We start from the raw sequence: 12585 nt of genomic DNA, 5'->3' as shown, positions 1-12585 counted from the left end.
TTTTGTATTATTTGTTCTGCACCCAGAACTCTGGGTCTTGTTGTTCCTGTATGCTCTTTTATGTTTAGATAAGAATTGTATACCTGTCTTGTATACCACCTATACACCATTCTTGTGTGTGTTTAATAAAAAATATTTGAAACAAACTAAATATATTTAGATGCATTTTCAATTCCTAAATGTCAATATTTTATTTTCTGTGCCACGTGTTTATGCCCATTTATGTACATCCTGTATACACCTCACACACATGGTCAGGGGCTTAAAAATAAGAAAACAGTAACATGTCAGATAGAGTTTACATTTTTGAGTTTGCATCCCAATATGACACTTTAAATATTTCACAGAATACTGAAATGTAACAAAACACCTATTGTGTTTATTGAGATGTAAACTGAGATGCTCAGTTGGTCAATATTTCCCTCCAGTGATTCCCCAACATCTTGTCAACATGGGACCCAAAAATGGAGCAGATATCTTATACCAACCTATCTAAATAGACATGTATCCATAACAAGGCCTAGGAGGCCCCTATACTGTCCAAAGATCTCTCCAAAATGTCACATATTTTAAAGCATCTTTATTTTCATGCATATAACTTGGCAAAAAAAATTTGGGGTGACCACATTCACATTATTTTGTGTAGACAATCATTTTTGATGATTTCATGACTGTTTGATAGTAGGTCCCTGAATGGTCAAAAACCCTCTTCAAATAGAAGTATGTTTGTAGCACAAAATATCTTACAGGAAGGCCCTCTCACTCTCTCATCATGTCACAAGCAGACAGGCTCCCAGAGGCAGGGCCATAAAAGGCCCCATCTCACTCAGCTGCCGCTGCCCTCTCCAACAGCCATCAGCACAGAACAGCATGAATCAAATCAAAGTATATTTGTCACATGCGCCGAATACCGCAGTGAAATGCTTACTTACAGGCTCTAACCAATAGTGCAAAAAAAAGGTATTAGGTGAACAATAGGTAGGTTAAGAAATAAAAACAACAGTAAGAAGACAGTGAAAAATACAGTAGCGAGGCTATAAAACTAGCGAGGCTACATACAGACACCGGTTAGTCAGGCTGATTGAGGTAGAATGTACATGTAAATATGGTTAAAGTGACTATGCATATATGATGAACAGAGAGTAGCAGCAGTGTAAAGAGGGGTTGGCAGGTGGTGGGATTTCTAATCCCTTGATATTATTGTAGGATCGGATTTTAATAGCTAACTTTTCGATGGCCATAATAAATAGATATGCCGATAGTGGACAACCTTCTTTTATGAGAAGTAGCCATTATTTACTATTGTCACATGTGCTCCCTCTCCGGCCTCTAGGTCACCAGGCTGTTCGTTATGGCGCACACCTGTCACCAGCCTTACACGCATTATGACACTCACCTGGACTCCATCACCTCCTTGATTACCTGCGCTTTATATGTCCCTCCCTTTGGTTTCTACCCCCATTAGTCATTGTTGCTGTTTCATGTCAGTGCGCTGTTTGTGTTCCTTGTTTTGTTCATTTATTTATTAATTAAATGTATTCATTCCCTGAACTTGCTTCCAGACTCTCAGCATACATCCGTACAACTATTTTACACCTAGGGTTACTATAAATGATTTTAACCCATTTTATAAGAGATTGTCCAAAATTGAAATGTTCCAGGCATTAATATATAAACTCCAGTCGTACTTTATGAAAAGCCTTTTAAAAGTCAGCTATGAATAGCAGGCCTGGTTTCCCTGATTTTTCATAGTGTTCTATTGGTTGCAGTACTTGCTTTATATGATCTCCAATATATTGTCCATGTAAAAAACCTGTCTGATTAGAATGAATAATGTCCGACAATACCTTTTTAATTCTATGCGCTATACATTTTGCTAGCATTTTTGCATCACAACACTGAAGTTTAAGGGGCCTCCAATTTTTTTATGGACTGGATCTTTATATTTACCACTTTGAATCGTGTTTCAGTAATAATGAAGGAGTGGTTAAAACATGCTAATAACGGTCCTCTGAGGATATCAAAAAAGGTTTATCAGAGTTATTGACCTCACAAGAAGTCAGATTCGAGTAACTTACATTGTGGTGCTGAAACTTGAAGCAGCAGCCATGGCACAAACAATTGGAAATGGACAGCTCATGGTGCTGAAAGTAGGCAAATTGGAGTAAACATCATTCATTTTAAACGTCTTCATTTTAATTAGGGATATGTGTTGGAGCCTATTTCTTCCTATTTAAGAAATAAGAGGCAGGCCTACCGGTTTGACTGATGAAATTAGGCTATAGGCTGCTATATCCATAGATATGTTAGTCAATTCCTCCACCCGCCATGCACTCTTTAAATAGCCCACCTCTGTGTCTGTTAAGACTTGAAGTTAGTGTGTATGAGAGGCTATGCCATAGGCCTACCTTTTCTTAAAGAAAAGGGCAAAAAGTACAGGCCTACCCACTATTAGTTTAATATTTTGAGGATAATGAAACAGATGTGATTATATACAGTTATCTATAATAACACTTTGGTCCGCGATTCTTAATGCTAGAAACAAGATGTAAAATAGGAATAACTGGGAAAGACGTGACTCTGATGCATATGGGGATATTGTTGTTTCATTTGCATTGGAAATAATCAAATCTGACACTATCAATTGATTAAGCTATTCACATTCTGTACAATAAAATACATTTAAACCCAGACAGCTTTTAGGGAAACACTTGTGACCTCTCGTTGGGTTAAGCCAAGGAAGAAGATTCGCCAGCAGTTGAAGCTTACATTTTTCTACGTCAGTAGGCCTACTCGGTCTGGGGTGGAAAGGTAGGCATAACTTGAAAGTACCATGCTCAGATCCCTACGGACGTCTCAGAGTTAATTATTTACAAACAGGGACAGTTTCGTTACAAATAACACACACTGTTTTGGCATTGTAGAAATATAATAAGATGAACACATAGGACTATATCTCTGTCTATACTGTAATTTCAGTCATTTGTGATTTATTTAAAACGTTTCTACTAATACTGTATGGTAACTCTATTGAAGTCCACTCTTGTACAGCACACTAAAGGTGTATCTCTTTCTCTACAATTTAGGAGATGTTAAGATATTTTGTTGTTTGTGATGGTACTCTAGGTGCGAGGGACATCCTGTGCCACCAGTCAGTTGATGGTGGATGACCTTCTGACCCCGTGCTCGCCAGGTGACCCGGCAGCCATAGAATTGACCTAGGATCTAGGATCAAGAGAGACGCTCAAGTGTTTTAGTACTATATCTCTTGACACAATGATGAAAATAATCATGGCCTCTAAACCTTCAAGCTGCATACTGGACCCTATTCCAACTAAACTACTGAAAGAGCTGCTTCCTGTGCTTGGCCCTCCTATGTTGAACATAATAAACGACTCTCTATCCACCGGATGTGTACCAAACTCACTAAAAGTGGCAGTAATAAAGCCTCTCTTGAAAAAGCCAAACCTTGACCCAGAAAATATAAAAAACTATCGGCCTATATCGAATCTTCCATTCCTCTCAAAAATTTTAGAAAAGGCTGTTGCGCAACAACTCACTGCCTTCCTGAAGACAAACAATGTATATGAAATGCTTCAGTCTGGTTTTAGACCCCATCATAGCACTGAGACGGCACTTGTGAAGGTGGTAAATTACATTTTAATGGCATCGGACCGAGGCTCTGCGTCTGTCCTCGTGCTCCTAGACCTTAGTGCTGCTTTTGATACCATCGATCACCAAATTATTTTGGAGAGATTGGAAACCCAAATTGGTCTACACGTACAAGTTCTGGCCTGGTTTAGATCTTATCTGTCGGAAAGATATCAGTTTGTCTCTGTGAAATGTTTGTCCTCTGACAAATCAACTGTAAATTTCGGTGTTCCTCAAGGTTCCGTTTTAGGACCACTATTGTATTTACTATATATTTTACCTCTTGGGGATGTTATTCGAAAACATAATGTTAACTTTCACTGCTATGCGGATGACACACAGCTGTACATTTCAATGAAACATGGTGAAGCCCCAAAATTGCCCTTGCTAGAAGAATGTGTTTCAGACATAAGGAAGTGGATGGCTGCAAACTTTTTACTTTTAAACTCGGACAAAACAGAGATGCTTGTTCTAGGGCCCAAGAAACAAAGAGATCTTCTGTTGAATCTGACAATTAATCTTAATGGTTGTACAGTCGTCTCAAATAAAACTGTGAAGGACCTCTGCGTTACTCTGGACCCTGATCTCTCTTTTGAAGAACATATCAAGACCATTTCAAGGACAGCTTTTTTCCATCTACGTAACATTGCAAAAATCAGAAACTTTCTGTCCAAAAATGATGCAGAAAAATTAATCCATGCTTTTGTCACTTCTAGGTTAGACTACTGCAATGCTCTACTTCCCGGCTACCCGGATAAAGCACTAAATAAACTTCAGTTAGTGCTAAATACGGCTGCTGAATCCTGACTAGAACCAACAAATTTGATCATATTACTCCAGTGCTAGCCTCTCTACACTGGCTTCCTGTCAAAGCAAGGGCTGATTTCAAGGTTTTACTGCTAACCTACAAAGCATTACATGGGCTTGCTCCTACCTATCTCTCTGATTTGGTCCTGCCGTACATACTTACACGTACGCTACGGTCACAAGACGCAGGCCTCCTAATTGTCCCTAGAAATTCTAAGCAAACAGCTGGAGGCAGGGCTTTCTCCTATAGAGCTCAATTTTTATGGAACGGTCTGCCTACCCATGTCAGAGACGCAAACTCGGTCTCAACCTTTAAGTCTCTACTGAAGACTCATCTCTTCAGTGGGTCATATTATTGAGTGTAGTTTGGCCCAGGAGTGGGAGGGTGAACGGAAAGGCTCTGGATCAACGAACCGCCCTTCCGCCCTTGCGGAGGTCTTTGTGGGCTATACTCAGCCTTGTCTCAGGATGGTAAGTTGGTGGTTGAAGATATCCCTCTAGTGGTGTGGGGGCTGTGCTTTGGCAAAGTGGGTGGGGTTATATCCTTCCTGTTTGGCCCTGTCCGGGGTGTCCTCGGATGGGGCCACAGTGTCTCCTGACCCCTCCTGTCTCAGCCTCCAGTATTTATGCTGCAGTAGTTTATGTGTCGGGGGGCTGGGGTCAGTTTGTTATATCTGGAGTACTTCTCCTGTCCTATTCGGTGTCCTGTGTGAATCTAAGTGTGCGTTCTCTAATTCTCTCTTTCTCTCTTTCTTTCTCTCTCTCGGAGGACCTTACCTGACATGATGACTCCTTGCTGTCCCCAGTCCACCTGACTGTGCTGCTGCTCCAGTTTCAACTGTTCTGCCTTATTATTATTCGACCATGCTGGTCATTTATGAACATTTGAACATCTTGGCCATGTTCTGTTATAATCTCCACCCGGCACAGCCAGGAGAGGACTGGCCACCCCACATAGCCTGGTTCCTCTCTAGGTTTCTTCCTAGGTTTTGGCCTTTCTAGGGAGTTTTTCCTAGCCACCGTGCTTCTACACCTGCATTGCTTGCTGTTTGGGGTTTTAGGCCGGGTTTCTGTACAGCACTTTGAGATATCAGCTGATGTACGAAGGGCTATATAAATACATTTGATTTGATTTGAATTGACCTGGATGGATGTGCCTAGCGACAAGCTGCTGGAGCCCATCATCTGCATGGTGAGAAACACACATTCACAGCACAGACCCACTCACATTCACTGCTCACAAACATACTGGAACATGCTGTTTCAACATACACATCCAGGCATTTCAAACTGACTCTCACATTTGTGTAATTTCTGAACCATGCTCATGATTTTGTTTGTCTTCTGTGTGTGTCCCTCTGCCCTCCAGTCTGACGTGCTGTGCTCACTATCCACCACGCAACCCACAGTCAACATGGAGGTCTTGTTCAAGGTCAGGAAGTTCACAGAGAATTTAGAACAGGAGGGTTGAGAGGTCCTGGTTGGCAGGGGCTTTACTACTCCTTACTCAGTCTGTCCTATCAAGACCCAACTCCAGTCAAATAGTAGCTACAGTATTACAACAGTATTACAACACTACGAACCTGCATTGACAAGAATATGGAGCATTTTAACTTACACACAATTGTTGTTTTTTTGCATATCCCAACTCCCTCTGAGACACCCACAAGTGCCTTATTTTCTCACTTTGTCGGCTCCGGTATTTGAGCCAGCAATCTTTCGGTAACTGGCCCAATGATCTAAACTTGAGGCTACGTGCCGCCCCTTAGTGGGTCTGCAGGGTGACTCCCCTAGTGGGTCTGGAACCCAGGTCAGCAGTACTACATTGCTGTGTGTCTGTATAGTTGAGGGTATATTGGTTTAGTAATACTCAATTCAGTTCTGTTTCCAGAGGGGACCTCAATGCTGTTACACGTAGCCATGATCACCAAGCTACCCTGACTTAATAAAACCTGAATTCAAAAAGAACAAGATGTGCTTGTCATTATTTTATTTTAACTTGTATTATAGTATACCCACATTTCTGTCCACAACTTTTGAATCAGGTAGTAATTCAACAGATACATGTGCTGCCTTTCCAACTGATGTCAAGTTCCAACACAAATATTCATTTGAAAAAGCAATAGACTTTCACATTGTAGGTCTGTTGTTTAAACAATGTAATCATAATATATGACATTTAGCAGATGCTTTCATTCAAAGCGACTTACAGTCATTTGCACATACATTTTACGTATGGGTTTCCCCGGGAATCGAACCCACAACCCTGGTGGTGGGATCGGCATGCTCTACACAGGATCATCATTTATAATGTAATATGTGTTCATAACAGGGAGTGACATTGATAATAAGTCTATAGCAGTGTAATAAGTGTTTATAACAATGTACAGCACATCTACCAACACACCGATGCGTTTCAAGAGCCTACACTATTTTGTTTCAGAATCCTCAGACCCCTGACAGGGAGTAGCATAGGGGATAGTGCCATCTAGTGGAATGGAAATTAAACTATTATTCCAGATATTATTTAATAAAGAATATTGAAAACCTAAATTACTTTTCAGAGATCAGAGAAACTTAACAGAACGCATCTTGAAAGAGAAAATATGCCACAATTTGTGAACGATGGACTTTTAATTTGAAGCTTTTTGCTCGATTTGGAACCGTTAATGTCGCTGATTTCATGAAGCTCTCCTGCGCATCAATTACTTCACGAAATCCCGCAACGTGAAAGCGCCAGAAATAAACATCGCGAGATTGTAAATATGTGTGAGAGTCAGAGATTTGAAAGCAGACGCTTTCATCCAAAACGATTTACAGTAATGCGTACATACATTTTTTATTTTGGGTGGCCCAGGGAAATTAGACTTTTTCGAGCCTTTCGATGCTATTTTTGTATCTCTTTCTTTGTAATACTGTATGTATTCAATCATTTCGATTTGATCACTTCCCAATGGGCACATAAATCAATTCAATGTTTATTCCACGTTGGTTCAACGTAATTTAATTGAAATTACATGGATATTGTGTCACAGTGAATTGTATAATCTGCAGTCAATTTCATTATGTTTTCATGTGCCATGATTCTGACATTTGACATATGATCCTCAAAGGATTAGGCTAAATAGTTTCAGTGGTGCAGTCGGTGTAATCTCAATTCAATACGATGTGCATTTACTGTACATATAGCCAATATAGCTATTAAACCCATGTTCAATGACTTTAATCTGTGACGCAAGTGGACAATTATGTTTGTGACGTTCCATGGAACCCACGGTGTAGTTTAAAACTCGATTCTGATTGGCTTGCAGGTCATTCTACAGTGTAAATCATAAATGAAAACGTGCTTTTATATCAGTGTGACAGATTCACAATACCGTGTCTCAAACCGTACCGCGCTTTTATCTGCCTAACGGTATCTTCAAGCAAGACTGGTTAGGCCTTTTGGATAGCTTGTCCAAGGTAAGAATATGCGTCAAACTATAGCCTACTTTTAATGTTTTAGTTTCCCGAACTCAAGTTACTCCAGTCAAGTGATTAATCGTAAATTTGTTGTTTTGACTGAGCAGTCCAATGGCCAATGCTGTTTTTGGACTATGGGACCCTCGGCTATATACTATGATGAGCCAATAACACGCATAGTTTATGCATTAGGCATTGCACAAGTCAGTGTCTAGGTCAGAATATAAAGTAGCTATTTCCGTTAACTCAAATTACTCAAGTCAAGTGATTAATCGTAAGAGTTAGTTGTTTTGACTGTCAAAAAAATTACTTTGATGGAATATTCCAAAGTACAATGGCAATTATGCATCACAAATTCACATTATTACTTGTATTTCAATGATTCATCCAGGCCCAAGACATAAAGTCGCCTGAAAGCTGTGTAGCAATAATTCCAGCTTCTGACCAAGAATCATGGATACCTTTCATGTGAGTACTCACACACCAGATTTTTTTTACATACCTCAGAATGAAGATACCTCAATATCTGGAAGCACTGTCTCATGTACAACTGTTAATGCTATCTCTGAAATGTCTAACAAAATGTTGACTTGATCGTTTCATCAAGACCTTCTCATCACAAGTTGGAACTAGTGGTCAACATTGGGACAATGCCGCCCAAAATAACAGGGACCAACATTTTCATGGAGGTAAGCACTACACTTCTGATGGGTTTAAAGATTGTATTACATTATCTAAAAGTGAGAAAGTAAACCCCAGCTGTTTTTATTATTTTCACAGGGAAGAACAATCCCCATTATGCCATGAATGTTTCATTGCTGAACAACCATAGATATTTTTCCTCTAATTTGGCTCCCGTTCCTCCCAACAGTGAGCAAGACCTGCCAGCAGAGCTCACTGGAACAGGGAGACATGTCACCCTTTTGGCACCTGACAAAGTACACTTTTTTTCTTCTAAATAACACTATAGTAACGTCTTCTGCACAAAGTTACATTCCTAATAAGATTGGTGTTAAGTGAGAAAGAATCCTAAAGATGGTCCAATGGGCATGGTCTGAAGCCTCTCGTCATCTCAGTATGTTGAACCACTTGATTTCTTGCAGGCTTGAGATTCAGATCCTGCTGAACGATGTTAAGCAATCGATTAACCACATGCAGGGGACGCTGAACACCATGCAGGGGCAGTGTATTGAGTTGCAGACTGCCATATCTAAGGTAGTGTCAGATGAGTCTCAGATACAGAAGAATAAGTCTATGATGGTATGGTGATAATGATTGAGATGGTGATTATAATAATGATGACTAGCGGTACCCCACCCTACGGGCGGTAAATCATTGGATCTGATTAATTCAATTCAATGCAATTCAATCTTTGAGGACTGCAACCATAGAAATACAATTTATTTACACTAATAATAAGCTATTGTCAACTTCCCGTCTATGCTTATCTTGCTCATTGCTCACTGTTACCCTATGTGTGCAACTATTATTGATTTCTCACACAAAAATAATTTGGTTGCAAATGTACCTGGGGCCACGTAAATAATTGTTAGGCTACTCATTTTGAATGAGTGGCAACTTGTGTGACCATAAAAGTCTGTGTGCGACTGGGGACAGTAAAATCATTTGGTTACTGACCTGCCCTACATCATAGAAGGCCCTTCAAGTCGGAACTAGAAAATTCTGACATTTCTGACTCTCTGACTCGCTAACTCGTTATGTAATGAGGATTTCAGGTTTCCCACTTGTGAAGTATCAGAATCAACCAGTAGGAAATCCTACGCTAATAACTTACATTAATTTTAACTCTGAGGTTCCAAGTTTCCGAAAGCATGTGAATGCGTCAATAATTGCCATGGTAATTTTGAATGTTCAGTCAGTGAGCATTATGGGTAATTGTCCTACATACTTACATCAAATGCTTTATGATAGCATCATCTCCTGTAGTAACAGTACCTTTCCAAACACAATTACAATTAAAATTAACAAAGATACAAAATATTGCTAAAGTGAAGAAAATCAGCTCAAAATTGTAGGAGGAAATGCCCCTGCAGCAGGGAGACTTACGGTATTATAATATATTGTAGATAACATTAATATAATTTGTGTATTTACAGTATCAGTACACATGCAAATGGAAGTATATGCTAGGGATTGATCTACACTGAGTGAACAAAACATTAACAACACCTTCCTATTGAGTTTCCCCCCTTTGGTGGTGGACCATTGTTGATACTCAGGGAAAACTGTTGAGCTGAAAAACCCAACAGCATTGCAGTTCTTGACCCAAACCGGTGCACCTGGCACATACTACCATACTCTGTTCAAAGGGACTTAAATCTTTGGTCTTGCCCATTCACCCTCTGAATGATGACACACATACACAATCCATGTCTCAATTGTCTAAAAATCATTCTTTAACCTGCCCCCCCCCCCCCCCCTTCATCTACACTGAGAAGAAGATTTAACAATTCACATCAATAAGGGATTATAGCTTTCACCTGATTTGTCTATGTCACTGAAAGAGAAGGTGTTCTTAATGTTTAATACACTCAGTGTAATGATGTTATAGATTCCAAGTGGTTGATTTTTTAGGGAATTAATTTATGCTCTATTTATACCTGCAGATCACCACAGCAGCCGAATTTGCTGTGCAGAGGGAGGAGATCCTCCGAGCATCAGGCCTCATCCCGTCACAGAGGGAGGAAATGCTCCGAGCATCAGGCCTCATCCTGTCACAGAGGGAGGGTATCCTCCAAACAGCCAGTGTCCCTGCACAGAGGAAGGGGATTCTCCCAGCAGCTAACATCACTGTGCAGAGGGAGGAGATCTTCCGAGCATCAGGCCTCATCCCTGAAGAGAGGGAGGACATCCGCCTCACAGCCAGTGTCCCTGCACAGAGGGAGGGGATTCTTCCAGCAGCTACTGCAGCTACTGTCACTGTGCGAAAGGAGAAGATCCTCCGAGCATCAGGCCTCATTTCTGCACAAAAGGAGTTGATCCACCTGATGGCCAGTGTCACTGCGCAGAGGAAGGGAATCGTCCCAATGGTCAGCGTCCCTGCGCACAAGGAGGGGATCGTCCAAAAGGCTAGTGTCCCTGCTGAGAGGTTGGAGATCCTCCGAGCATCAGGCCTCATCCCGCCACAGAGGGAGGGGAATGTCCGAACAGCCAGTGTCCCAGCACAGAGGGGTGGGATTCTCTCAGCAGCCAGCATCACTGAACAGAGGGAGGGAATTCTTCCAGCAGCTTCTATCACTGTGCCGAAGAAGAAGATCCTCAGAGCATCAGGCCTCATACCTGCACAAAAGGAGTTGATCCACCTGATGGCCAGTGTCACTGCGCAGAGGAAGGGAATCGTTCCAATGGTCAGCGTCCCTGCGCACAGGGAGGGGATCGTCCCAAAGGCCAGTGTCCCTGCTGAGAGGGAGGAGATCCTCCGAGCATCAGGCCTCATCCCGCCACAGAGGGAGGGGAATGTCCGAACAGCCAGTGTCCCAGCACAGAGGGATGGGATTCTCTCAGCAGCCAGCATCACTGAACAGAGGGAGGAGATCCTCCGAGCATCAGGCCTCATCCCATCACAGAGGGAGGGTATCCTCCAAACAGCCAGTGTCCCTGCACAGAGGGAGGAGATCCTCCGAGCATCAGGCCTCATCCCATCACAGAGGGAGGGTATTATCCAAACAGCCAGTGTCCCTGCACAGAGGGAGGGGATCTTCCGAGCATCAGGCCTCATCCCGCCACCAAGGGAGGGTATCCTCCAAACAGCCAGTGTCCCTGCACAGAGGGAGGGGATCTTCCGAGCATCAGGCCTCATCCCTGAAGAGAGGGAGGAGATCCTCCTCACAGCCAGTGTCCCTGTGAAGAATGAAAACATTCATCCACAACCACCTTCCATCATCCCCATGTTGGCACCACTGTGGAAATGGGATGGTGGAGCGTGTACTCCACCTGTGGATTTCTATTCCAAGAGAAGAGGTCACTTAACCTTACCTAATTAGTAAAGAAATTACTATTGTGAGAATAAGTTGTGATAGATCAAATGTATGGCTCATGTGAGTGTATAACTGTAATACTTTCATGCATTTTCTACATAAAAATGTTTAGCTCCATTGTACTTTTACATTTGAGTCATTTAGCAGACACTGTTATCCAGAGCGACGTACAGTAGTGAGTCTATACATTTTCATACTCCAGTGAATCTCTCCAGGATTTCACATGGATTTTTTTCATATTTGCGGATAAATATGCTAGATTTTGCAGCGACAATTATGACATTTTGCATTGCAATATGCAATTGTTTTGTCCAATTTGTTGCAAAAATGCACTGACAAGGGAAAAAACTGTGTTGATGTGTCGCTTGATTGAACCATATTATGCAGTAAATGTGCGGTGATTGGTTGAAATTGCGAGCCCTCTTTTTGTACTGTGGTAATTGTCAGTTCTATGTGATAATATTGTGATGTGACTATTTTATGCAGAAATAGTTTGGTGATTGGTCACATTTGTAAGCCCTCACATAATATGCAGGGAATTGTTCATTTTGCAACCAAAACAATGCGGTGGCAGAGTCCTGGAGTAACCTCCCAGTAATCCCTGTGACTGCATGTAGGTTAAGATTGGGTTGTAAACAGAGTATCAGAGCAAGACGTTCCTACCTGT

General features: G+C 41.5%; 1 protein-coding gene across 1 annotated transcript in view; it reads left to right on the top strand.

Annotated features, from left to right (window-relative positions):
- The window catches only part of LOC149972067 (uncharacterized), a 39424-nt gene extending 27482 nt beyond the window's left edge, over positions 1-11942 (top strand). The window contains exon 6 of the mRNA XM_090220620.1: positions 10578-11942. Within this exon, the coding sequence (XP_090076746.1) occupies positions 10578-11924 (1347 nt within the window). The 3' untranslated portion in view covers positions 11925-11942. The remainder of the gene's footprint in view (positions 1-10577) is intronic.
- Positions 11943-12585: the final 643 nt, after the last annotated feature.

This window comes from Oncorhynchus mykiss, chromosome 25 (genome assembly GCF_057628025.1).
Source record: "Oncorhynchus mykiss isolate SJ-2025 chromosome 25, ASM5762802v1, whole genome shotgun sequence".
Lineage (NCBI taxonomy): Eukaryota > Metazoa > Chordata > Actinopteri > Salmoniformes > Salmonidae > Oncorhynchus > Oncorhynchus mykiss.
The sequence above is the reverse complement of the archived record's forward strand: the minus strand, read 5'-3'. Positions and strand labels throughout refer to the sequence as shown.